The sequence below is a fragment of the Oryctolagus cuniculus genome, chromosome 18 (genome assembly GCF_051225735.1).
Source record: "Oryctolagus cuniculus isolate XC-2025 breed Fujian yellow rabbit chromosome 18, ASM5122573v1, whole genome shotgun sequence".
NCBI classification, from domain to species: domain Eukaryota; kingdom Metazoa; phylum Chordata; class Mammalia; order Lagomorpha; family Leporidae; genus Oryctolagus; species Oryctolagus cuniculus.
This window is the reverse complement of record NC_142884.1, coordinates 67203341-67231206: the sequence shown is the minus strand read 5'-3', so window position 1 is coordinate 67231206 and position 27866 is coordinate 67203341. Positions and strand designations below refer to the sequence as shown.

The 27866-nt window shown below is 47.6% G+C and overlaps 1 protein-coding gene and 1 pseudogene across 1 annotated transcript in view; both read left to right on the top strand.

Annotated features, from left to right (window-relative positions):
• Nucleotides 1–6512: 6512 nt before the first annotated feature.
• On the top strand, nucleotides 6513–8741 carry LOC127489343 (interleukin enhancer-binding factor 2 pseudogene; annotated as a pseudogene).
• Nucleotides 8742–13691: 4950 nt separating this feature from the next.
• Nucleotides 13692–27866, top strand: part of GLG1 (golgi glycoprotein 1) — a 128129-nt gene continuing 113954 nt past the window's right edge. Inside the window, exon 1 of the mRNA XM_002711721.6 lies at nucleotides 13692–14168. Within this exon, the coding sequence (XP_002711767.3) occupies nucleotides 13722–14168 (447 nt within the window). The 5' untranslated portion in view covers nucleotides 13692–13721. The remainder of the gene's footprint in view (nucleotides 14169–27866) is intronic.

Below are 27866 nucleotides of genomic sequence, written 5' to 3'. Positions count from 1 at the left end.
TCTCCTAGTGTCTTGTCTCTTTGACTACTATAGCCAGGAACAGGTCATCTGCCTCTTGGCAGAGGGATGTAACCCCAGCCTGGTGTAGATTTTTCTATTGTATGCATACTATATCTGAGTTACCCAGGATAGCTAGTATCTGGTTGTGGAGTAAACATCTTATTGAAAACAATAGAGGTGGTTAATATTTCAGCTGTGGGGCCAGTGCTGTGGCATAGCAGGTAAAGCCGCTGCCTGCAGTGCCAGCATCCCATATGGGCACCAGTTCTAGTCCCAGCTGCTCCACTTCCGATCCAGCTCTCTGCTACAGCCTGGGAAAACAGTGGAAGATAGCTCAAGTGCTTGGGCCCCTGCACCCATATGAGAGACCTGGAAGAAGCTCCTGGTCCCTGGCTTCAGATCAGCGTTGCGGCCATCTGAGGAGTGAACCAGCAGATGGAAGACGACACACACACACCCTCCGCCGCCGCCTTTCCTTCTCTCTCTCTGCCTCTACTCTCTGTGTAACTTTCAAATAAATAAATCTTAAAAAAAAAAAAAAAGACACTTCAGCTGTAATGCAACTATTTTGCTGTTGCTAGCGAGAAACTGTTTGCCTGTTGATAGTCTCCCTCTATCCCCATACTGATCCTAGGTTTCTATCCTCAGATCCAAGAATCTACATTTCCCAGACTCCTCTGCCTACTGGCTTCCTGATAGTTTCTTTGAATCCAGGAGGTTGTAATATGGGAGGAGAACTTTTTCTTCTTTATTTCTTTTAGTTATTGGCAGCACTTCTGGCAGTAGCAGCAGCAGTGGACAAGGCTGCTTGCCTTACCTACTAAGAAGCACGCAGTTTAACAGCTATAATCACAAAGTCCTCAAGGATGGAGGAGCAGGGAGCTGAGGGCAGTCACCCCCAGTAAGTCATTGTCCCTCGCTCAGCTTCTAGATATGAGCCAGTTTTCAGATCCAGATTACGCTGGTGAAGTGGTGACCAACAGCCTAGGTAGAATGACCCTGAAAGACCATGCAAATATATACCAACATAGTGGTTCCCTCAGTCCCTCTTCAAAGACTCATGACCATTGACTTGGGTAACTATACACTGGAAAAAGAAATGAGCAAACAACTATTGGGTCTAGGTTCTGAGTTGACATTGATAATAAGAGGCCAAAGCATCATCATAGCCTTCTATCTAACTGGAGACAGTTCATTAAAATAGAGCTCTGGCTAAAGTATGGCTCAGTGAGCCCACTGAATGCTTGGACCGCCTAGTGGTTTCTACAGTCTCCCAATACATAACTGAAAATGATCAATCAATAATAGGCCTTTAGGAAAAGAACTATTGTGTCAGGAAAGGCCAACTAGAAACCTCTTAAACTGTTCCCTGAGATACTAAATTTTAAAATAATGTCTTATTAGGAGGATGGAGGATAGTGAAGATAAGAGCTGTCTTGAAATGTGTAGCCCTGGGGCCTCCAGGGCTGTGGTGCAGCAGTCGCATTCCTTATGAGCACTGCCAGTTCATGTCCTGGCTGTTCCATTTCGATCCAGCTTCCTGCTAATGTGCCTGAGAAAGCAGCAGATGACGCAAGTGACAGTCCTTGCTGCCCATGTGAGACCTGGATGAAATTCCAAGCTCCAGGCTTCGCCCTGGTCCATCCCCAGCTATTGCAGCCATTTGAGGAGTGAGCCACTGAATGGAAGATGAATCTCTTGCTATCTTTCCCCTTCTTCCCCCCCCCCTTTTCTTTTTCTCTCACACCCCTGTAATTCTGCCTTTCAAATAAATCACTCTAAAAGGGGGGGAATAAAAAAGCATGGCCCTAAAAATGGTGGTCGGGGGGACCGGCACTGTGGCATAGCAAGTAAAGCCACCATCTGCAGTGCCGGCATCCCATATGGATGCCAGTTCAAGTCCCAGCTGCTCCACTTCCATCCAGCAGATGGAAGATCTGCCTTTGTCACTCTGCCTTTCAAATGAATGAATGAACCTTTAAAAATAGAGATTCCTAAAATTTCTTGATAAGCCCACCAGAAAGCTACACTGAGCAGACAGTAGACAAAATGACAGCCGGTTGACACGAGCCAGTCTTCAGCCATGCCAGACTTGACATGCTGGGCCTACGAACAGAGCAGTCATCCGCGGTAGCAGAAGTGGAGGCTACACGTGAGCCCAATAACACGGACTCCCTCCCACTCACTAAAGCGCTGACTTTGAATACCAGTGTGTCAGCACCAGGGACTAATCCTGTCTCAGGTGTACACCCTTTCTCAAGAAGACCAAGCAGCCACATGGTGGCAAATCACAGGGCCCCTTCCTTCTACAAAGACCAGCACTTCCTCCTCCAAGGATAGTCTGCATGTTATGGATGTGGGTTTGCCTTTCAGGGCCTCTGCCTGTGGAATAACTGATGGAGGCCCAGATTGCCACACAGCATAATTGATCGATAGCTTAACAGTGGAGGGAGTGCAGAAAACTACCGCACCGTTCAGGAGGAGCCAGCTAATGGAATCCTAGTTGTGACCCTCAAAAGGTACAGCTGAAGCACTAAGCAGTGGTTTGAAAGCAGAGGTGTTATTCTTCAGGATGCGATGTTAAAGTGTCCTCTGTATTGTGCTGTGTCCATAGTGGGAAGAATACATGGAACTAATCTAGGAACTAATGTGGAAAAACAGCTATGTCTGTTAATCCCAGGACCCACATGGCTGTGCTTCCCAATCCTGCATTCTGGACCCTGCATGGTTCTGGGTCCAAGTGGCACAAAAGGGCTTACTGAAATACAACTTATAGCTGCCACTAGGGACCTGTAGGCTTGCTATTCCCAGTGATCATAGATGATAAGTCATCATATTGTCAAGTCATAAACCCTGATAAGACATAGGACTTTTCACATAGTGGGAGGAAGAAATGTCTAGGTAGTCCACTTCAGGGTCTGCTGGTGCTCTGCTCTTTTCTAGTTGAACAGACATGTACACTGAGGATGGTATGGTGACCAGGAGTTTAGACCACTGCCAACTCCGGGGTGAAGGTCTGGGTCGCATCGCCTGGTAAGCCACCACAGCTTTGGGGATGCTGGCTGAGGATAAGAGTGGATAAGAGTGGAGGAAGCACAGGGTGAATATTCAGCTCTGAGACAATTAGAGTGATGAATGCTAGTTTATCCCACTGATCTCCCTCTCCAGTTTTTCCCCTAGATAGAGAGGCCCATGGGAACTACGGAGAAATAAGTCTGAAAGATAGAGGACATGAAAATATGCCTCCGACCTCCAGTTGTGGGGAGGAGTGTTACTGACCAGTGTCTCAACTCTGTGTTCTGAAATCCATCACTCTGTTCACTCTGAAGCCATTCTCCCCAGAGTTGCTCTCAGCCAATGAGCATAGCAGAGATGCTGAACTGGACCCATCAGGCTTTAATCCCTGCATGGTTCATCCTACCTGGTGATTTCTTTTCCGAGGACCTAGAATAACTCAACAGCAGGTAATGGTGGAGAAGCTAATGGAAGCCAGACTAGATTGGTTCCCCCAACTACAGTGCTACCCCCAAAGGAGGCACTCAGAAAATAACTGCTGAGTGAATATGAAAATGACATGTTGACAAAGGGTTCATTTTCTCCAGGGAAATTTTGCAACTGTTGACACTTTGGGAAATATACAAAAGGATAAGAAAAATTCAAAATCGATAGTATGGTCTTTAATACTACATTTTTAGCAATGGATAGATTGCTAAAAAAAAAAACCCAAAGCGAGGCTGGCACTGTGGTGTAGCAGGTAAAGCCACTGCCTGCAGTGCGAACATCCCATATAGGTGCTGGTTCGAGTCCAAGCTGCTCCACTTCCAATCCAGCTCTCTGCTATGGCCTGGGAAGGCAGAAGATGGCCCAAGTCCTCGGGCCCCTGTACCGGCATGGGAGACCTGGAAGAAGCTTCTAGCTCCTGGCTTCAGATTGCCCAGCCCTGGCCATTGTGGCCACATGGGGAGTGAACCAGCAGATGGAAGACCTCTCTCTCTCTCTCTTTCTCTCTTTCTCTCTCTTTCGAATAAATAAATAAATCTTTAAAAAAAAAAAAAAAGGAAAAACAGTTTTAGGGTAAAAGTGTTAGAACTGCATGGGTCAGTGTTCCTTCTTGACCTTAAAGTCTTGCCTATGGCAAAGGTCAGGGAGACCATCAATGCATTCATGCCCTAGAGCAACAGTTGCCAAAGATCAGCAGGGTCAGCGCTGGGCTGACAGGAAAGCATATTCCTGACACCATAATCGGAACTGTTTGTAAGTCACTCCAGCTGAGTCCGCTGCACGGTCAAGTCTGGGAGAATATTCCTGTACTTTAGAAGCTGCCATAGTTACCAAATGGGAAAGACGGTTGAGGAGTGTGGGGGTGGGGACGGGGGTCTCAATCCAGTCACCTCTTTTCTCTGCTGGCTGAACAGTGCAACTAGAACGGGCTTCAGGGAAAGGTGAATCTGCTGCTGCTTGGCAGCGTAGCCGGCAGCTTGAGTAGTGCGGTCAGTAGGTCGTCACTGATGCCCTCTGTGTCCAGCCTCGTGCTGGCCACTGTAAGGTCAGCTGTGTGGTAGCCAAAGGCCCAACCTCTGCTAGCTCCTGCTTGGGAAGTAATTTTTTCATACTCGTGTTGAAACCCTCCAAGGGTTTCCCTTTGCATTTAGATTTAATACAATTGTTTTCTATCCATCTGTTCTTTGTTGCTTTATTCCCACTCTTTGCCTTCTTTTAGATTAATCAAGTGCTTTTCAATTCTAGTGTCTTCAGTGTTTTTCTCTTTGTACATATACATTCATGTACAGGATTACTGTTTTAGTGTTTGCCATATATTCTTGGACTTAAAAATTATAAATGCCTCCTTAATTAAGTAGTATGGAAATACTATTTTTTCCTTTCACATATGTTATAAACCCCTCATTATTATATTTAAAACTATCAGTGTTAGCCGGCGCCGTGGCTCAATAGGCTAATCCTCCACCTTGCGGCGCCGGCACACCGGGTTCTAGTCCCGGTTGGGGCGCCGGATTCTGTCCCGGTTGCCCCTCTTCCAGGCCAGCTCTCTGCTATGGCCAGGGAGTGCAGTGGAGGATGGCCCAGGTGCTTGGGCCCTGCACCCCATGGGAGACCAGGAAAAGCACCTGGCTCCTGGCTCCTGCCAGGATCAGCGGGGTGCGCCGGCTGCAGCGGCGGCCATTGGAGGGTGAACCAGCGGCAAAGGAAGACCTTTCTCTCTCTGTCTCTCTCTCTCACTGTCCACTCTGCCTGTCAAAAAAAAAAAAAAAAAAAAAAAAAAAAAAAAAAAAACTATCAGTGTCGGGACTGGCATTGTGGCACACTGGGTTAAGCCGTGACCTGCAACACCGGCATCTCATATGGGTGCTGGATTGAGACCCGGCTGCACCACTTCGGATCCAGCTCCCTGCTAATGCACCTGGGAAAGCAGTGGAAGATGGCCCCAGTCCTGGACCCCTGCACCCACACAGAAGATCCAGATGGAGTTCCAGGCCTGGCCCAGTCCCAGTTACTGCGACCATTTGGGGAGTAAACCTGCAGATGGAAGATTTCTCTCTCCCTCTCTATGTAACTCTGCCTTTCAAATAAATAAATAAATCTTTAAAGATAAATAAACATCAGTATTATTATTTATGCCCATATTTATCCTTCCAGTGCTCTTTATCCTTCCTTAAGTCCTCAGATTCCAACTGGGGTGCTTTTCCTTCAGACTAAAGTAATGTCTGCCAGCGCAGAACTATGTCAGCTTTCTATGTGCGAAGAGGTCTGTATTTCACTTTCTTTTCTTATAGACAGAAATGTCCTTTTCATATTTTATTACTGGGGGCTGATATTGTGGCACAGCAGGTTAAGCCACTGCTTGAACACTGACATGCTGTACTGGGGCACTGCTTTGAGTCCCGTCTACTCTGTCTGGGAAGCAGCACTGGACCCTGCCACCGTGTAGGACACCTGGATGGAATTCCTGGTACCTGGCTTTGGCCTGGTCCAGTGCTGGCTGTTGTGGCCATTTGGGGAATGAACTAGCAGATGGAAGATCTCTTGCTTGTCTTGCTTGTTCTCCTTCTCTCTGTTGCCTTTTTTTTTTTTTTTTTTTTTTTTTAAGATTTGAAAGAACATCAGAGAAAGGAGGAGAGTCAAAGAGAGGAGAGAGAGAGAGAGGAAGGAGAGGACTTCCTTCCATCTTCTGGTTCTCTCTGGCTCTCTAGTTCTCTTCCCAAATGGCCACAACAAGCCAGGACTGGGCCAGCCCAAAGTTTGGAGCCAGGAACTCCATCTGGGTCTCCCACACGGCTGTCCAGCCCTCATTTTGCCTTATAAGTAAATAAGTAAATAAATACTTTTTTAAAAAAAATCATAGGATTATCCAGTTGTCTGCTGCTCAGGGGAAAGGGAGCTTGGTGTGACGAGCACCGTGAGGGCTGAGAGAGGCCATGGTTGCAATGGACTCTGGTTCCAGAGACAGCCCAGGCAGAGGGTTCAGGCCCTTTGTGCTACATATCTTACTCGATTTCTATTTGCATGAAATGTCCCCCCCGCCCCCACTTAAGCCAGCTCCTTCAGTGGAGCTTTGCTGAAGGGAGATCGGGACCTTACCCCCCATTCTGCTGAACAGACCTCGCCTTTCTCTGGTGACAAAACAAAAGATGTGGGGGATAGTGATACAGTGGGTAAACCACTGCCTGAGGTGAGCACCGGCTTGAGTCCTGGCAGTTCCACTTCTAATCCAGTTCCCTGCTAATGTGCCTGGGAAAGCAGCTGAAGATGGCCCAACCCTGCCACCCAGATGGAGTTCCAGGCCCCTGGCTTCACCCTGGGCCAGCCCCAGCTATTGCAGCTATTTGGGGAGTGAACCAACAGGTGAAAAATCTTTGTCTCGGGCCGGCACTGTGGTGCAGTGGGTTAATGCCCTGGCCTGAAGCGCAGGCATCCCATGTGGTTCGAGACCCAGCTGCTCTACTTCCCATCCAGCTCTCTGCTATGGCCTGGGAAAGCAGTTGAAGATGGCCCAAGTCCTTGGGCCCCTGCACCCTCGTGGGAGACCCGGAGGAAGTTCCTGGCTCCTGGCTTCGGATCGGCCGTTGTGGCCAACTGGGAGTGAACCATCGGATGGAGGACCTTTCTCTCTTTCTCTCTCTGCCTCTCCTCTCTGTAGCTCTTTCAAATAAATAAATAAATCCTTAAAAAAAAGTTTATGGAAAAATGGAATAAAAACACGAGTTGATTTGAAAAAAAAACTTTGTCTCTCCATTTCCCTCTAATTATTTCAAATAAACAAATAAATCTTTTTTTAATATTTATTTATTTGAAAGTCAGAGTTACACAGATAGGAGAGGCAGAGAGAGACAGAGAGGTCTTCCATCCGATGGTTCACTCCCCAGTTGGCCGCAATGGCAGGAGCTGAGCTGACCGAAGCCAGGAGCTTCCTCCCAGTCTCCCACAAATAAATCTTTTAAGAAAACGCCGGTGCTGCGGCTCATTAGGCTAATCCTCTGCCTTGCGGTGGCGGCACACTGGGTTCTAGTCCTGGTTGGGGCGCCGGATTCTGTCCCGGTTGCCCCTCTTCCAGGCCAGCTCTCTGCTGTGGCCAGGGAGTGCAGTGGAGGATGGCCCAGGTGCTTGGGCCCTGCACCCCATGGGAGACCAGGAAAAGCACCTGGCTCCTGGCTCCTGCCATCGGATCAGCGCGGTGCGCCGGCCGCAGCGCGCCGGCCGCGGCAGCCATTGGAGGGTGAACCAACGGCAAAGGAAGACCTTTCTCTCTGTCTCTCTCTCTCACTGTCTACTCTGCCTGTCAAAAAAGAAAAAAAAAAGAAAAAGAAAAAGAAAACATAAGCAATGTGATGGACAATTTGAATGTGGCTCCAGGGACATTTGAAGGGCAAACTGAAGAAGACAGGTAGGATCTTAGAAAAAAAAGAACAATGACTAGAGGACACAACGTTACTGACCTGGTTGCAATGCTGAAGATTCTGCCACCATTGGAAGCTGTTGCTGCCCTGGTGAACAAAGTTATAGAAAGCCTGAGAGCGCAGGATCCTTCAGAAATTTAGACCAATAAGACTGTTTCTGACATCGGTTCTCCTAATGCTTCAGCAAAGATTCCCAATACAACAGTGCCACCCAATCTCCGAAAACTGGACCTAGAACTCCCTTTGGCTATCTAGGTGTTGCAGAGTACCTTGCCGGCCACCTGACACACCTGCTGGTTTGAGGAAAATGCTTCTCATTCCACAGAGTTCTCATCAGACTGCAAGGACTTGAGGACTCTCTCCTGGGTGTGAGCCTCTCACCCTGGATCCTTGACCTACTTGGGCATTGTACTGTGATGAATAACCCCATCCGACAGCCTTTGGCCCTAAATGCGGCATCCAGGCATTGCTTGCAGATTTTGGTGGCAGGACTGTGTCTTCCAGGTTTAGCGGGTATCACTGTGAGAATGGCAGCTTCAGGGCACACAGTCTTGACCCTGGAACAGCAGGACATGCGAGCTACACATCTCAGCCTGTGGTCCATGGTGGCTTCAGAAAGATCCTTGGCCAGGAACTGATGCAACCATCTTGCTTCTCAATTTTCTCCCTGGGATGGAGTGATAGCGACTCATTAAGACTTACGAGAAGCCACGAGAGAAGAAGGAAGGCAAGGGAGAGAACACAGAAGAACCATCTAAAGAAAAGGAAGCGTGGAGACTGAGTGACCTTCCCTTTCCTACTCAACAGGAAGACTGGAGCCTAAGCTAGTTGCTACTGGGCATTTCTGTGGGATAGAGGAGATAGCAGGAAAGAAAACAAACTCGGGCCAGCGCCATGGCTCAATAGGCTAATCCTCCACCTTGCGGCGCCGGCACACCGGGTTCTAGTCCCTGTCAGGGCGCCGGATTCTGTCCCGGTTGCCCCTCTTCCAGGCCAGCTCTCTGCTATGGCCAGGGAGTGCAGTGGAGGATGGCCCAGGTGCTTGGGCCCTGCACCCCATGGGAGACCAGGAAAAGCACCTGGCTCCTGGCTCCTGCCATCGGATCAGCGCGGTGCGCCGGCTGCAGCGGCGGCCATTGGAGGGTGAACCAACGGCAAAGGAACACCTTTCTCTCTGTCTCTCTCTCTCACTGTCCACTCTGCCTGTCAAAAAAAAAAAAAAAAAAAACAACTCTATATAAAGGGATTATCATTGCACTGGGTTTTGATATTGGCCTAGAGGGCAGAAGTTTCCCATTAATGACCTCTGCCATCTATAATGAAGCAGGATACCAACATTTCTTCCTAGTACTTTAGAATCCCCAACTCCTGAAAAATCCCTGTCAATCAGTACCTTTGTTGTTTAAGTGAACCATGTCTGGAAGTTTTTTGGTTTTTGTTTTCTAAGAAAAATGATTAAAGTTCAGGGCTGGCATTGTGGCATAGTGGGTAAAGCCGCCACCTGCAGTGCTGGCATCAGATATGGGCAACAGTTTGAGTCTCAGCTCCTGCACTTCCGATCCAGCTCTCTGCTATGGCCTGGAAAGCAGTAGAAGATGGCCTAAGTCTTTGGGCCCCTGCACCAGCATGGGAGACCTGGAAGAAGCTACTGGCTTCTGGCTTCGGATCAGCCCAGCTCCGGCCATTGCAGCCATTTGGGAGTGAACCAAAGTGAAGAGAGTGAAGACCTCTCTTTTTCTCTCTTTACCTCTGCCTTTCAAATAAATAAATAAATCTTTTTAAAAATGATTAAAATACTTCCTAGTAGGAAAGACCACAGGAATTAGGGCCAGTGTTATGTGGCAGCAGGTTAAGCCATTGCTTATGACACTAGTATCCCATATCGAAGTGCTAGTCAAAGTCATAGCCACTCTGCTTGCAATCCAGCTTCCTGCTATTGTGCCTGAGAAGGCAGCAGATGATGATCAAAGTGCTTGGGCCTCTGCCACCCATGTGGGGGACCCAGATGGATTTCCTGACTCCTGGCTTCGGGCTGGCCCATCCCTGGCTGTTTGGCCATTTGGGAAGTGAACCAGCAAATGGAAGATCTGTCCATCTCTTGCTGTCTCTCTCCCTGCTTCCTCACTCCTTCCGACTCTGCTTTTCAAGTAAATAAATAAATCTTTTAAAAAAATTCACAGGGGCAGGTTTTTGGCCTACCTGGTTAACTCACATCCCACACCAGAGTACCTGGGTTTGATACTTGGATCAGGTTCCTGACTCCAGCTTTCTGACAGTGTAGACCCTGGGAAGCAGCAGTAATGGCCCAAATAATTGGGTCCCTTCCAACCATGTGGAAGAGGGAGACCTAGATTGAGTTTCTGGATCCTAGCTTTGGCTCCCCTGTCCCCATTGGCCACTGCCCCATGCCAGGATCTGCTTTAGCAGGAAACAATATGAGATGTGGGAGTCTTATTCAGTGTATTTTTTCTTAAGATTTATTTATTTATTTTTGACAGGCAGAGTGGACAGGGAGAGAGACAGAAAGAAAGGTCTTCCTTTTCCATTGGTTCACCCCCTCTCCCCCTGCCCGCAATGGCCGCTGCGGTCGGAGCGCTAGGGCCAGCGAACCGCGCTGATCCGAAGCCAGGAGCCAGGTGCTTCTCCTGGTCTGCCATGCGGGTGCAGGGCCCAAGCACTTGTGCCATCCTCCACTGCACTCCCTGGCCACAGCAGAGAGCTGGACTGGAAGAGAAGCAACTGGGACAGAATCCGGCGCCCCGACCAGGACTAGAACCCGGGGTGCTGGCGCCGCAGGTGGAGGATTAGCCTATTGAGCCGCGGCACTGGCCAAGATATATTATATTTATTTGAAAGACAGAGCTACAGAGAGATGTAGAGATAGAGAAATAGGTCTTCCATCCACCGGTTCACTCCCCAAACAGCCACCAACAGCTGGAGCTAAGTCATGCATGGCCCAAGGACTTGGGCCATCTTGCACTGCTTTCCCAGGTGCATTAGCAGGGAAGTTGGATTGGAGGTAGAGCAGCCAGACTCGAACCAGTGCCCATAAGGGATGTCGGTACTGCAGGCCGGGGCTTTAACCCGCTACGCCACAGTGCCAGTCCTGTTATCCAATGTCTTAACTGCTAGGCTAAATGCTGTCCCTACAATTATTTATTTATTGTCATTTAATTTGAAAGGCAGAGAGACAGATGGAGATCTTCCATCTGTTAGTTCATTCCCTAAATTCATACAACACTCAGTGCTGGGTCATGTTGAAGCCGGGAGCCCAGAACTCTCTGTATCTCCCTGCTTCTCTCTCTCTCTCTGTAACTCTGCCTTTCAAATAATTTAAAAATAAAGGGGGGGGGGCTAAAAAGAATTCCTAGAGTAATAATAGTATTTTTAAAAATGAATATGGGAGCTGGTGCTGTGGTGTAGCGGGTTCAGCTGCCACCTGCAGTGCCAGCATCCCATATGGGCACTGGCTCGAGTCCCAGCTGCTCCACTTCCACTCCAGCTCTCTGCTATGGCCTGGGATAACGGTAGAAGATGGCCAAGTCCTTGGGCCCCTGCATCCACATGGGAGACCCAGAAGCTCCTGGCTCAGATTGGTGCAGCTCCAGCTATTGTGTAGCCATCTGGGGGAGTGAACCAGCAGATGGAAGACCTCTCTCTCTGTGCCTCTGCCTTGCTGTAACTCTGCGTTTCAAATAAATACATCCTTTAAAAAATGAATGTGTAGTTTCTGGTAGAAAAGATACATCAAAAAGTCCAGGAGACCTGATTTAGGTCAACCATCTTTCCACTGGTTTGGGAGCTTGTACCTTGTGTAAGGTATAGAATTGCCAGACATGGTTTGAGTTGGCCAGGTTCCCAGACTTCTTTCGATTTCTTGCTTCTCGGTCACTGTGATTTCAAGATAGGCGCATATATTCCTCCCTATCTGCTGGGCAATCTGCAGTTCAATATAGAATTTTCTTTGTGCCCTGATAAAAGATAGGCAACTGCTGGCTTCAGTGGGCAGACTGTCAATTTCTAGCCTTAAATTAGTTTAAAACAGTTGTTCACTTGTTATCTAAACATGGGCAGATCCAGCTTTGAAAATTAATGGTTCCTGGTGACTTCTCAAGGACTCGTGATGTCTCTGGCCTGTCTCTTATCTATACTTTGCGTTTTATCTCACCACGCTGGTAGAGAAGAGCCTTAGGGTCATTTTATGGCAGAAACAAGTGTGAGCCTTGGGAGATACCAACCTGTTTTCAGTCTCAGAGGTGGAGGCCATGGGTTGGTCACGGTAGGCAATTTGTACCCACAGAATATTCTCCGCCTTGGGGGGCTGCTTTTGGAACCCCTGAGCCCCTATCCAACTTCTCAGGTCCTAGTTATGGTCTTTACTGCTCATCTGTGGGCCGGGACAGCAGGATTTGCATTTTGGACTTGATAACTTGTAGTCAGTGGGGACTATATGTCTCAAAGTGCCTCCCTCCCCATCATTCTGCAATGGCAGAAAGGGATAAAAGTGTACCAAGGTGGTGGGAAGACCCAGAGATTGGGGTTGAAGGCTGTAAATGGGCTGGCAGAGTTCATCCTGGGTAGCTCATTTAACTCCTCTGTGCAGAACTGTTTAACATTTTTAAAAAAGATTATTTATTTGAAAGAGAGATACAGAGAAAAAAGGGGAGAGAGTAAGATCTTTCACCTGCTGATTCACTTCCCAAGTTGCTGCAATGGCCAGAGCCCGGCCAATCCGAAGCCAGGTGCGTCTTCCAGGTCTCCTATGTGGGAGCAGGGGCCCAAGCACTTGGGCCATCTTCTGCTGCTTTCCCAGGCCATAAACAGAGAGCTGGATCGGAAGTGGAGCAGCCAGGACACCAACCGGCACCCATATGGGATGCCGGCACAGCAGGCAGAGGCTTACCCTTCTATGCCACAGCACCAGCCCCATTTAACATCTTTATGCCATTCCCCAGTTGAACTGGAACCTAACCCAGTCTTGATGCGCGACTCAAATGGTGCAAGGGATGTGAAGAGGCTTTGGGAAGACGACATCTCTCCCAACCTGAAGGAGGCGACACTGGTGAGGGTGCAGCAGGTGTTGAAGATGCTACAGACAAGTCCGCAAAAGCAGCGGCCAGCACACAGCCAACCTGTGTTCCATTTTCTTTTCAACCTTGGGTCCTGAGTCTGCTCCTGGCTTGGAATCAGGACTCCCGCAGAGGGCCTCACATCAACAGACACCGCTGTAACTTTCTGAGTTCCATGCGTGGGCTAGGCACATGTCTCATTTCTAATCTTCACAATCAAGTGCGTTCTTGACATTTCTGTTCACGTGCAAGGGTTAGGGCCAAGGCGTCTCTTCTTAACCTGTGCTCTTAACCACTGCCCTGGAGGCGAGAAAGACCCCGGACTGCACCTGCTGGGGGAAAGGTTCACGAGTACACACTTTTTTTTTTTTCCAAGTGACTGAACTGGGGACACTGTCTACCGGCCATCTTGGTTGTGGCAACCCCAATCCTTTTTGATCTTTTTTTTCCTGTGACGACAACCAAGGGACTTGGACCAAGTCGTCGTGGCCCTACCCAGCTTTCTAAATCGGGCCCAGCCACTTCCAGGGTAAAGAGCGCGGCTTTCCCGCCCGCCGGGTCCGGGGAGTGGGCGGCGGCGCCACAGCGCGGCCTGCTCCGCGCCCTGCCCTCGCCTCGCGGGTCCTCGGCGGCCGGGGAGGGGCTCGGCGGGGCCACGACGGCCCCACGCCCCGCGGCTCCGCCCCCTCATTTAAATACGCGGCGCCGGCGGGTGCGTCGAGCTCGCCGCGGACCCAAGATGGCGGCGTGTGGACGTGTACGGAGGATGTTCCGCTTGTCGGCGGCGCTGCCGCTGCTGCTGCTCGCGGCGGCCGGGGCCCAGAAAGTCCCAGGCCAGGGCGTCCACGGTCAGGGCCAGGGCGCAGGGGTCAACGCGGTGCCCTTTGCAGGGCAGGCCGGAGGCGGCGGCCCAGCGGGTCCGCAGCTGCCCCCGTCATCGCAGCTCCAGCAGCAGCAGCAGCAGCAGCAGCAGCAGCAGCAACAGCAGCCGCCTCAGCCGCCGCAACCGCCTTTCCCGGCGGGTGGGCCTCCGGCTCGGCGGGGCGGAGCGGGGCCCGGCGGCGCCGGCGGGGGCTGGAAGCTGGCGGAGGAAGAGTCCTGCAGGGAGGACGTGACCCGTGTGTGCCCCAGACATACCTGGAGCAACAACCTGGCGGTGCTCGAGTGCTTGCAGGACGTGAGAGAGGTGAGCGGGCGGGCCGGGCCGGGCCGGGAGGGCCAGGCCTGGTGCGGGCCCGCGGGTGCCGCCGAGTGTAGGTCGCCGCTGCGCTGCCCGCCCCTCTCTCCCGGGCGCCCTAGGGGGAGAGGACCCCACCCCCACCCCCAGCCCCAGCGGGCCCTTCTTCGCCCCCCTGTTCGGCGGGCTGGGACGGAGACCTCGGCTCCCCGCCTCAGCCGCCCGCGGCCCAGAGCGTGTTTCTGTTTGCTCCTGTCTTTTGTGTGATGCTCCTCGCCGAGAGCCACTTTAGCATTTTGCCCTCGGGTTCGACTCGGGCGATTTGTAGCAATCCATTTTAAACCTGGAAAATGCTTGGCGTGCTTCAGCTGCTGGGTGTGGGCTGTTCATTGGCTGTAGATCGTGTTTGATTAGGGGTCTGTTCTGGTGTGTGTTGTAGCCAACAGCAGGATTTATTGTCTTAACCCTCGTCCTTTTGTAATTTGCTGGTCCCCTCTTTTTTTTTTTTTTTTTAAACCTGGTGAACCGAGTGTGTGCTCTCCCTCTTTTGGTCAGTTTGTAGCGAACCTCGTTTTTAAACTTACACCATGTACCTTGGCGCCCCAAAGCTTGGAAAGTTGGGGCAGCGTGTGAAGCTGTAGTCCCTAACAGTGTATGTGGTTAGGTGGTGGAATCTTCCCTGAGGTCTGAGTCAGACTTCAGCAGCACCTCGGCATGAAATCTGCAGTGGATGTTGTCTGATAGGATTCAGCTAAGGGACGTGGGTAGTTGCTTCTCTAGATTTAATGCTGGGGTCATAAGTGCCTACTGGCCATTCTCAGTCCAAGTCTGGAAGCAGATCTGGTGGGGATTCTCTTTTCTAAGACGTAGATTTGCAGAACCAGCCCACCAGGTTGACAAGGAGAGGCTGCTGCTGTTTTGTCCGGGATGTTGTGTCTTGAATGCTGTCTAAGGCGCGCAAGGCTTTGGGAAGACCGCTGGCTTGGGGAAATGTGCTGCTCTTGGTCATTTTCTGCCTTCAGCCCACTGCCAGGCTCGTCCTAGTATTCTCCATAAAGTAATTCAGAAGAGACACCCAGAATCAGGAGAAGTTTCCAGAGCCACCAGACACGTGGGGCCTCCGTGATGTCTCACGTGTAGCTTGAAGCCAGAAGGAAGCTCCCTTGCTACTCTTCTTCCGCTGTTTTAGCAGCTTCAGCTACGATTCCTAACGCTGCCAAGCATTATGGAGTTTTCTGTTTGTTCCCTCAGGATACTTAATAGAGCTTGTTTCCTCACACGGGGATCCTAACACTGGTGGCCACCCATTGTTAGTGGTTGGTGGCAGAAACAGAACCTTATTAGGGAAAGTGGCAAAAAGTGTCCCATGCAAGTCTCCTTCATTTGCGTTAGAAACATTTGAAAATCTACAGTCTTCCTTTGTTGTGCGTGTAGACGTTTGTAGAGGTATACATACTCCGTAAATGACATAGATTTGATGATTTCCTGGAATCTGCTTAATTTATATCTTTGTTATATTACTTAGTATGTAGAAAACTACACTGGCTTGAAAATTCACTCCTAGCTCTACCAGTGACTGTAAGATTCCCAGCAAGGATATTATCACAGTAACTACATTTTTCTTCTTTTGTAGGGGTGATCCCTAAACTCTGAGGGGTAGTACCTAATTCAGTGCTGGCATCTCTGAAATACTGTTTGACTGAGGATGACTAAACTTATGGAGCTGATTTTATGCTCCAGAGGAAGAAAGGTATCATGTAAATTGGAGATGGGGGTATGTCTTTGGAGATGAGGGGCTAAATTTCCAATTTAGAAAAATTTCCTGCAAGGCCGGCGCCGCGGCTCACTAGGCTAATCCTCCCCCTGCAGCGCCGGCACACCGGGTTCTAGTCCCGGTCGGGGCACCAGATTCTGTCCCGGTTGCCCCTCTTCCAGGCCAGCTCTCTGCTGTGGCCCGGGAGTGCAGTGGAGGATGGCCCAAGTGCTTGGGCCCTGCACCCCATGGCAGACCAGGAGAAGCACCTGGCTCCTGGCTTCGGATCAGCACAGTGCACTGGTCGCAGCCCACCGGCTGCGGCGGCCACTGGGGGGTGAACCAATGGAAAAAGGAAGAGCTTTCTCTCTGTCTCTCTCTCTCACTGTCCACTCTGGCTGTCAAAAAAGAAAGATAAAAGAAAAATTTCCTGCAAGTTTACATACAGAAATATGGAAAGAAGAACACCATAAATACATGTGTATATTCTTGAGTAGATAGTTATTTTTAAACTTTTTTTTCTTTAAAGAGAGCAGAAGGGGGGAAAGCATTGTTGCACAGCTGGTTAAGCCGCCACTTGGGGCACCTGTGTCCCATATTGCAGTGCCAGTTTGAGTTCCGGCTACTCTGCTTCTGATATATATAAGTGGCAGAGCTGATACTCAGCAAGTCCCTTTTGGGTTCAAGAACATACTCTTTCCAGTCTGCTGCAGATGGTTGTAGCTACTGTGTGATTGTTGAGAATGCTACAGATTTATAAATGGATACAAAATGGGCAGTGTCACCTGGAACTTGAATCCTCTTTTCCTCACTATCAAGAATGAGTTGCGGCCGGCGCTGCGGCTCACTAGGCTAATCCTCCACCTTGAGGCGCTGGCACACTGGGTTCTAGTCCTGGTCGGGGCGCAGGATTCTGTCCCGGTTGCCCCTCTTCCAGGCCGGCTCTCTGCTGTGGCCCGGGAAGGCAGTGGAGGATGGCCCAAGTGCTTGGGCCCTGCACCCCATGGGAGACCAGGAGGAAACACCTGGCTCCTGGCTTCGGATTAGCGCGGTGTGCCGGCCACAGCGGCCATTTGATTCCGGGTTGCTCCACTTCCAATCCAGCTCCTTGCTAATGCACCTGGGAAAGCAGCAGAAGATGGCTTATGTACTTAGACCCCTGCACCCAAGTGGGAGACCTGAGAGATTTCTGGCTTCGGATTGGCCCAGCTCCTGCCATTGTGGCTATTTGAGGAGTGAACCAGTGAATGGAAAAGCTTTAGAAAAAAAAAATTTGCTTATTTATTTGAAAGACAGAGTTACAGAGAGAGAGAGAGATCAATCTTCCTTCCACTGATTCACTGCCCAGGGCTGGGCCAGGCTGAATCCGGGGGCGAGGAGCCTCCCCCCAGATCTCCCACATAGGTGAAGGGGCTCAAGCTCTTGGACCACCTTCCTCTGCTTTCCCAGGCGCATTAACAGTGGAGCAGCCAGGACTAAAACCGGAGCCCACATGGAATGCTGCTGGTTCGCCACAGTGCTGGCCCCATAAATAAGTCTTTTAGAAAAAAAGTGAGCTGTTGGGACCAGCACTGTGGTGCAGCAGTTACATAAAGCCATGGCCTGCAGTGCCGTCTTCCCATATGGGCATTGGTTCTAGTCCTAGCTGCTCCTCTTCCATTCCAGCTCTCTGCTATGGCCTGGGAAAGCAGTGGATAGCCCAAGTCCTTGGGCCCCTGCACCGAGGTGGGAGACCCAGAGGAAGCTCCTGGCTCCTGGCTTCAGATTGGCACAGCTCTAGCTGTTGAACTGGAGAGTGAACCAGCGGATGGAAGACCTCGCTCTCGCTCTGCCTCTCCTTCTCTCTCTGTGTAACTCTGACTTCCAAATAAATAAACAAATAAATCCTTAAAAAAAAAAAAAAAAAGTGAGTGAGTTGCAGCAGCTCTTATGTATTGATGTATTGTGGATTTCTCAGGCAGTTAGACCACCATTATCAGCAAAGTTAACATAATTACTAGTGTGGGTCCATCATGAACAGAATTTTTACTTGATAGTTTCAGATCTCAACCCACCTTAAGCAGGATCTATACTAATAGAACAGAAGTATTATACTCATATTTCCCAGCTATTCTTATTGAACCCATGGATCAGCACAAAAAATGAGCTGGGATTAGGACTGGCACTGCCATCAACTAAATTTGGACTGTGGGCAATTTATTTGAAATGCAGAGAACGATGATTTTTCTATCCAGTGGTTCACTTTCCAAATGGCCGCAAAAGTCAGGTGTGGGCCAGGCCAAAGCCAGAAGCCATGTGGGTGCCAGGGGCTGCAGTACTTAGACCATCTTCTGCTGTCTTCCCAGGCACATGAACAGGGAGCTGCATCAGCAGTAGAGCAGCTGGGACTTGAACTGACACTCCAGTCTGAGATGCCAGTGTCACAGCTAGCAGTTGGCTTATCCCACTGTGCTCATAGCTAACCCCTTTAAGATCTTTAGCCTTCATGAGTTGTTTCCTTGGTATGTTATCTCTCTTTTTTTTTTTTTTTAAAGATTTATTTATTTATTTGCTAGAGTTACACAGAGAGGAGGGGCAGAGAGAGAGAGAAAGAAAGAGAGGGGCCCTCCATCCACTGGTTCACTTCCCAATTGGCTGGAGCTGTGCCGATCTGAAGACAGGAGCCTCCTCCGGGTCTCCCACGTGGGTGCAGGGGCCCAAGGACTTGGGCCATCCTCCACTGCTTCCCAGGCCATAGCAGAGTGCTGGACAGGAAGTGGAGCAGCCAAGACTCAAACTGGCACCCATATGGGATGCTGGTGCTCCAGGCCAGGGCGTTAACCCACTGTGCCACAGCGCTGGCCCCCCTTGGTATATTCTCTGTGTGTATATATTGTATCATTTCCAAGGTGTTTGTATGTGTACTCTCTGTTGATTGCATATTCATCCATGGAAGGAAGTAGTGTTATGAATAATACCAGTTGTAATTAATCCAGACATTATACGGCTTTAGGTTGTATTATGATAGCTTTGTTTGAGCCAATATGGAATTTTTCCTGTGGTAACTCAGTGGTTTAAAGCGAGCTAGCTACATAATCAAGTCCTAATTGGTCTCTTTTAGGCACCTTTCATTGTGGAAGGACAGCTAGTGCTTTTTAGATACCACTACTACTTATTGTTGGTTTGATAAATGAGATTGTGATTAAGAAACAATTATATAAGGTGTTAATCACTTGATGTTATGCACACGGTGCATTCTTTTAGGGCAGTGAAATGAGCACAAAATTAAGACTTAGATGTAGGTGGAACCCAGGTCTGCCTAGCTTAAAAATCATATTTTTTCCCCAGATGCAGAGGCTATTTTAGCTGTGTCCTACGTGAAAGAGTTTGTTGTGCTAGCTGTAGTTTTTTAAAATATACATTAAGCCAAACATATGTCCACAAAATGTACAATACCAAGCATACCACCTGAAATCATCTTACATACCATTAGTGGCATATATTTTGGAAAACCGTAAGACTAGATTTTCTCATAAGATCTTTAAGGTTCTGGTGCTTCATGTTTTTGTGAAATGTGGAAAAATATGTACACAAGAGGCAAAAGCATGGGTGAAAAGGGAGATGCTTTTTTTAAAAAAAATATTTATTTGAGAAGCAGATTTACAGAGAGAGGGAGAGACAGAGAGAGGTCTTCTATCCTCTGGTTCACTCCCCAAATGACTGCAATGGCCAGAGCGGGGCCAATCCGAAGCCACGAGCGTCTTCCTGGTCTCCCACATGGGTACAGGGGCCCAAGCACTTGGGCCATCTTCTACTGCTTTCCCAGGCCATGGCAGAGAGCTGGATCAGAAGAGGAGCAACTGGAAAACAAACTGGTACCCTTATGGGATGTCGGCACTGCAGGTGGAGGCTTAGCCTACTATGCCACAGTGCTTGCCACGGCTGGTGGAGTTTTAACTTTCTAACCACAGCACTGGCCTCCTGAAGTGTCTTCACCACTGGCTGGTTCTCCAGGTGAAGTCCAGAAATGGGATGTGTTTTTAGCCCAACCTGAGGTGCAAGTATCCTAGGAGGTAATGGAGAGTTACCAACTTTACAGCACACAGTTGCTTCGTTATTCCATTGTTCTGTAGAAGGAAATGCAATACTTGAACATCCCAAAAGATGAAATGCTACTTTCTCTCTTTTTTTTTTTTTTAAATATTATTTATTTATTTATTTGAGAGGTAGAGTTACAGACAGTGAGAGGGAGGGACAGAGAGAGAAGTCTTCTGTCTGCTGGTTCACTCCCCAAATGGCTGCAGTGATTGGAGCTGAGCTGATGTGAAGTGGGAGCCAAGAGCTTCCTCCGGGACTCCCAAGCGCTTGGGCCATCTTCCACTGCTTTCCCAGGCCATAGCAGAGATATGGATGGGAAGAGGAGCAGCTGGGACTAGAACCGATGCCCATATGGGATGCTGGAGCACAGGTGGAGGATTAATCTATGCCACAGCAGTGGCCCCTACATTTCTATTATACATTTTTCCTAATATGTTCAAACAAGCCTAGTCAGCCACAAGCAAAAAAATTTCCTGTTTGTATGAGAATTTATACATTTTAAAAAGAAGTAATTAAAATGACTTGTAAGCTGTTAGATAAGTTAATTTTTCTTCACCAAACATTTATTGAGTCCTTTGTACAGAACTGTGCTCAGTGTTAGGGAATACAAATAATAAGTACCGTTTGCTGAAGATTTTTAAAAGACTTTTTTCTGTTTGTTCATTTGAAATGCAAGGCAGTAGGGAGGGAGGGAGGGGAAAAGAGACAGAATGAGAATTTTCTGTCTGCTGTTTCATTCCTCAAGTGCGCACAACAGTCAGATCTGGGCCAGGCGTGGGACTCCATCCGAGACCTTCACACGTGTGGCAGGGGTGCAAGTATTTTGAGCCATCAGAAGTACTTTGGATCAGAAGCAGAGGTGTTGGGACTCTTAACTGACGCTCTTAACTCGCTGCACCACATGCAGGCCCCAACTGGCCCCTTATTGAGGGTTTCCCAGGTGCCTGTTAAGGAGCCAGATACTTTCTGGATGTTATCTCATTTACTACTGCAAAAGATGTGTTATTGCTATTTTGAAAGTATATTTACTCTTTTAAAAAATTTACTTATTTTTTTCAAATAAATAAGCCAGAAAGCCAGAGAGAGAAAAAGATACATATACATATACATATATACATATATATATATATGAGTTATTTATTTGAGAGGCAGAGTTACAGAGAGAGATAGAGACAGGTCTTCCGTCTGCTGGTTTACCACTCAAATGGCCACAACGGCCAGAGTTGGGCCAAACTGGAGCCAGGAGCAGGAACTTCTGGATCTCCCACATGAGTGCAGGGGTGCAAGCACCTGGGCCATCTTCCATGGCTTTCCCAGGCCACCAGCAGGGAGCTGGATTGGAAGAGGAGCAGCTGGGACATGAACTGGTGCCCATATGGGATGCCAGCGCCACAGGTAGAAGCTTAACCTGCTGTGCCACAGCATCGGTCCCAGACAGAGATCTTACATTAGCTGATTCACTTGGCAAATGACCATAGCTGCCAGGGCTGGGTAAAGTTGAAGCCAGGAGCTAGACACTAAGTCTCTGTGTAGTGGCAGGGACCCAACCACTTGAGCCATCACCTGCTGCCTTCCAAGGTACACATTAGTAGGAAGCTAGAATCAAGAACAGAGCTGGGGCTCAAACTTAGATATTCTGATATGGGTGTAGGGTCCCAAGTGATGTCTTCACTGCTACACCAATACCCATCCCTGTCCTTTTTTTTTTTTTTTTAATAAGATTGATTTCTTTATTTGAAAGGGCTAGTTACAGAGAGGCACAGGCAGAGAGAGAGGTCTTCCTTCTGCTGGTTCACTCCCCAAATGGCTGCAACAGCCAGAGCTGAGCTGATCTGAAGGTAGGAGCTTCTTCCAGGTGTCCTCCACAAGTGCAGGGACCCAAGCGCTTGGGCCATCTTCCACTGTTTTCCCAGGTGCATTAGAAGGGAGCTGGATCAGAAGTGGAGCAGCCGGCATTGCAGGTGGCAGCTTAACATGCTAGGTCATAGCGCCAGCCCCCTGTATAATGAAATTCTTCTTCTTCTTTTTTTTTTTTTTTTTTTTTTTGACAGGCAGAGTGGACAGTGAGAGAGAGAGACAGAGAGAAAGGTCTTCCTTTGCCGTTGGTTCACCCTCCAATGGCCGCCGCGGCCAGCGTGCTGCGGCCGGTGCATCACGCTGATGCAAAACCAGGAGCCAGGTGCTTCCTCCTGGTCTCCCATGGGGTGCAGGGCCCAAGGACTTGGGCCATCCTTCACTGCACTCCCGGGCCACAGCAGAGTGCTGGACTGGAAGAGGGGCAACCAGGACAGAATCCGGCGCCCCGACCGGGACTAGAACCCGGTGTGCCAGCGCCGGCCTGTATAATAAAATTCTTAATTTAGTTACTGTAAAATGCCTCCTCAACTTGTTAATGGGTGAATCTCATCTGCTGCTGCCTAATTTCTGAATTGTCCTTAAGCTTTGGAGGAACAATACTGTGATAAAGCTGGAAGTCAGTAAGTGACTCACCTGTTTTAGTAGAATCAGATATATTTGAAATTTAAGAAAGAATCTCCAGTGATGGCCCTCAAAACTGTGCCAGTCCTCACCCTGTATCTGCATTAAAATAGAGTGTGGAGAAACAACAAGTGTGGACTGGAATCTAAAAACATATGAATTAAGAGAAACAGATGTCTATTTTCATTAAGCCTTGATAATTTTAGTAGAACCAAAAAATCTTGTTAGAGTGAATGTGTGATATTTACAATGTCTGCAAATTCTATGAAAGGGTTGAATAATACCTGTAACTCTTTTTAGGGAATCATAGTGAAAATGGGTGACTGACTTGAATTACTAGGCCTATATACTTGTAAAATAGGACATACTCTTAATAGTGTTTCCTATTCCTTTACAGAATAATAAATATATATATTTAAAATTATAAGCAAGATAAACAATGAAGTGAATTGATAATATGAGAAAAATTAGAATGAATATAAGTTCTGAATTCAAATTCAAGTTTTATGTGTTTTTTCTTTATTTTCTAAATTTTTGTTTTTCAAATTCAAGTTTTAAAGAAAAGAAAATCATGTTCACAGAATGTTTTGGTACCTAGGAAGTTTCATTTGTCATTGGAGTTTAAACAAAACTAGCTTTGCAGTGGCCCAATCAGCTTTGATCAGTAATCAAGTGAACGGTAACTTTCCAGATGGAGGAGGGGTGATGGAGAGTTAATTGTGAACAAAATCTGTCATCAGTGAATTAGTGCCATCTGCTGTGCACACACCTGTTATTTATGAAATAAAAATCAGAAAAGATATGATTGTGTAATCATGTACAACTTCTGATAGGAAGAGAAGCAGTGTGGCAAATGGAAAACTAGAATGGGTTTTGGAGCTCCAAGTCTTGTATTCAAATCCTGGCTTACTTACCAGTTACTATGAGCTGGACAAATTAATCTCTCTCTCTCTCTCTCTCTCTTTTTTTTTTTTTTTTTTTTTGAAAGGTTTATTTATTTATTTGAGTTACAGAGAGAGAGCTTTCATCCCCTGGTTCACTCCACCAAATGGCCACAAGTGGCCAGGGTTGGGCCGGACTGAAGCCAGGAGCCAAGAGCTTCATCCCGGTCTCCCATGTGGGTGGCAGGGACCCAGGTGCTTAGGCCATCCTCCACTGCTCTCCCAGGCACATTAGAGCAAGCTGGAGAAGAAGTGGAGCAGCAGAGTTCAAACTGGCACCCCTATGGTATGCCAGCACTAGAGGCAGCAGCTTAACTCCCTATGCCACAGTACCGCCCCCTTCTTTGTTCTTACAGATGAAATTGTTCAAGATAATTCTTTATGTTCTCTGTTCTTTAACAGAAATGTGGAATGAACTGTAATGCTCCACTTTTATGTAATCCTCAGACTTCTTCAAAGCTTTAAGTAAGATCAGGAACATTTGCATACTTGTCCAAGTATTTAAGCAAACATGCTTTGAGAAGAGTGCAAAGGGGTAAATAAAGGAATTGCAATCTGACAGATGATCTTTAGTTCTGCAGGCCTAAATGATGCCTAAATTTGGAATATACTATCTATTGAAGGAAAACTTGTTTCCTACATGTCAGAAGAAAACAAAACAAACTTCTTATGTACTGAAGATGTTTTCGCTTAAAATTCTACTTTGTAGAGTGGAGTGACTGAAAACAAAAATCACTAAAATTTTCCTGAAAATACTTGACTTTTCGAAGGGAGAATATTAACAAAGACTGTTGTTTGTATTTTGCTTAGACTGCTAAGGTTGGATGAAAGTCTGTAGTTTTGGGACTGGTGCCATGGCATAGTAGGTTAAGCCTCTGCCTGTGGCTCAGGCATCCCATATGGATGCAGGTTCATGTCCTGGCTGCTCCCCTTCTGATCCGTCTCTCTGCTTATGGCCTGGGAAAGCAGTAGAAGATGGCCCAAGTGCTTACACCCTAACTCACGTCAGAGACCAGGAAGAAGCTGGCTCCTGGCTTCAGACTAGCCCAGATCTGGCCTTTACATCCATCTGGGGAGTGAACCAGTGGATGGAAGACCTTTCTCTCTGTATCTCCCTCTCTGTAAATCTGCCTTCCAAATAAATAAATCTTTTTTTTTTAAAGGAAGTCTAAAGTATTAAAACTTATCAACACTAAGCTTAGTAATACATCAATTTTGGTGCAAAATATTTTCAGTATATAAACCTTTTTTTAGAGGCAATTAGGCAGCAGAGTTAGTTTTGATACGGTTGAAATTTCACAATTTCATTTTAAAACTTAGTTTATTAGGTTTGTTAGGACTTGACTGTCTATTATGTGTACAGGTAGAAGCTTTTAGTGTGATTATTGTTTTTAAATCATCATAAGAGCTTTAAAGAATTTAGATAATGCTATTGTGTGTTCTTATTTTTGACTTTAAAGTACAGCTGGAATAAGAGAAGTGAGAGCAGTGAAAGCAGGAGTCCGAAGACACTGGTGTAGTTCCCTTCCTCTTAGGGAAACCAGTTCCTGCTCCTTAGCCTGCTGTTCTCTGCCTACTTTCTTGCCTTGCTTCTTCCTACTAGCCCCTTCCAGGGCGTGCTGCTCTGCATCCACCAATTTGTGTAGTGCTGTGGGCTTCTGGAGAGTGTGGGTTACAGCTCTGGAGTTTACATGGGTATTTGTAAAGGGTAGTTGTTGGGGAAGACTTCACTTTCAGTGATTTGGGAATTTGCTGCACCAGAATATTGCTTAATACTCTACTCTCTGCACAGCCCTCTGGCCCTGTCTCCACCACCAGCTCTTCTTAAAACATTTTCTGCCTTTGTGCTTTTTATAAGATTGGACCAAAAAGAAACTAGTAGTATTTCATCAGTTTGACATAAAAACAGCATTTTCATAGCGTTCAAACCCAGTTAGTTGTTCATATAGTTGATTTTTTGAGTTAATGGTATCCTGCTTTTCCAGCAGTTTCATTGTTTCCTTTTGTATCATCTTGCAATCCACAGTTAAGAACCCAGAGATAGAAAGAATTAGTTATTATTAGTTAGGGTCACCTCTGGAGTCTTTGACTTCTCTGTCCCCAGGTGTCCCCAGGATCGCAGAAGAGAACTAGTGTAGATTACCTTTCTGGTCTTATTCATTTGTGAGATTTTTTATTTATTATTTATTTATTTATTTGACAGGCAGAGTGGACAGTGAGAGAGAGAGAGAGAGAGAAAGGTCTTCTTTTGCCGTTGGTTCACCCTCCAATGGCCGCCGTGGCCAGCGCACTGCACTGATCCGGTGGCAGGAGCCAGGTACTTATCCTGGTCTCCCATGGAGTGCAGGGCCCAAGCACTTGGGCCATCCTCCACTGCACTCCCTGGCCACAGCAGAGAGCTGGCCTGGAAGAGGGGCAACCGGGACAGAATCCGGCGCCCCGACCGGGACTAGAACCCGGTGTGCCGGCGCCGCTAGGCGGAGGATTAGCCTAGTAACTGGCCTCATTTGTGAGATATTTCCTGCCCACTTACTATATGGTTTTGTCAATAATCAAGATTTTTATTTGACTTGAAAAAGGTGACTTAGGAATTTTGTTTCATATAGAATAAAGTTCTGAAAAAATTTTCTTGATGTGGAATCAAGGGTAAATATTACAGAGAAACTCACCAAACAGAATATTTGTGTAACAACCTCCTCCCTAAATATTTAGTTATTCTTAGTCAAGTTGCTGTCCAACTTTCAGTTTATAGAACCTTCTTTATCTCATTTGCAGATCTTGGTAACCATATGCAGTAGAACAGGTAGCGTCCTTATTTTGTAGATTAAAAAGACAAAACAAACATGAATCAGAGACTGTGATTAACATAGATTAAGTAATGGACTTTGGACTCTAGTCCAGCTCTTTTTAAATTCAAAGCCTTTATCTTCAGTTCATTCTTGTCCTTCCCCCTTTCCGGAGCTGTAATCTTGTAGTTTAAGTTGATTGCTCTTGTCCCACAAGTCATGAGGCCCTGTTCTTACCCTTTGCCTGTGTTTCATTTTTGATGATGACTGTTGCTGTCTTTAGATTTGGCACAGGGTAGCAAGGGCTGCCTAGTACTGGTGTCCTTAACTTTGCTTCAAGAAACAGTGTAGCAGCAGGTTAGGAAATGGTAAATAGTGAGCAGCAAGCGTTTTAGTGAGAAACAGAAGGTACACACTCCACAGGCCTCCTTAGAGGGGAATGGTCTCTGAATGTCTGTGAACTGTGTTTAACTTTATATGGGCCCTTTATTGAAAGGGGAGGTACACTGTTTAATATTTTTTTTAGATTTATTTATTTATTTGAAAGTCAGAGTAACACAGAGGGAGACGGACAGAGAGAGAGAGAGAGAGATCCTCCATCTGCTGGTTCACTCCCCATTTGGCTGCACCCATCCGAAGCCAGGAGCCAGGAGCCAGGAGCCAGGAGCTTCCTCCGGATCTCCCACATGGGCGCAGGGGCCCAAGTACTTGGGCCATCTTCCACTGGCCTCCCAGGCCACTGCAGAGAGCTGGATTGGAAGTGGAGCAGCCGGGTCTCAAACCGGCACCCAAATGGGATGCTGGCACTGTAGGTGGCGGCTTTACCCGCTACACCACAGTGCCGGCCCTGGGGGGGTATATTTTATTAAGGGGTAGAAATATTCATGGTTTTTTGGGAATTAGGTGGAAATTTGCTAGAATGTAGCTACTAACCCTTTTCATTACTTATATGGTCCAATGTTTCTGGTCGTGTCAGCTGGCAGGCTTGTCATTTAGCAGGCTAATATATTACAGTGAATGTATGATGTGCTCTGGGTTAAGCTAGATCAGCCTTAACCCCCGAACTGTTATGAACCTGGTTCAGGAAGGGTTTTAAGTTTTATTTATTTTATTTGAAAGGCAGAGTTACATACAGAGAGAGGCCCAAGTCCTTAAACCATCCTCCAGTGCCTTCCCAGGCACATTAGCGGGGAGCTGAATTGAAAGTGGAGCAACCAGACGAGAACTGGCACTTGGATATGAGACGGTGGTATCCCAAGTGGTGGTTAACCTGTTGTGTCAGAAATGCTAGCTCTGAATAAATTACCCTCGGTCTTCTTTCCCCAATGCATTTGCATTTGATATGTCAGAAGTAAAAAAAAATTCAAGGGAGGATGATTTCTGCTTCTGCTCATGAAGGTTAATTCCTGAGGAAAGTGTCTCCCCTACCCTCACCATAAACAACTAGACAAAAATGTAAGACTAATTAGCTATTGGACAACAGGCAGCACAGGACTATGATCCTGAGAGAGGAAAACAAACCGAGTTAGCCAATGATTACCCCAGTTTACTGCCTGCAAGTGGTTTCCAGGCTGCAGCACAGGGAGGAGGAACTGACTGGAGGAGGATCTAACACAGCCAGGGATACCGTACTGAGAGAAAACACAAGAAAGAGCACGGCACAGATAAGAGT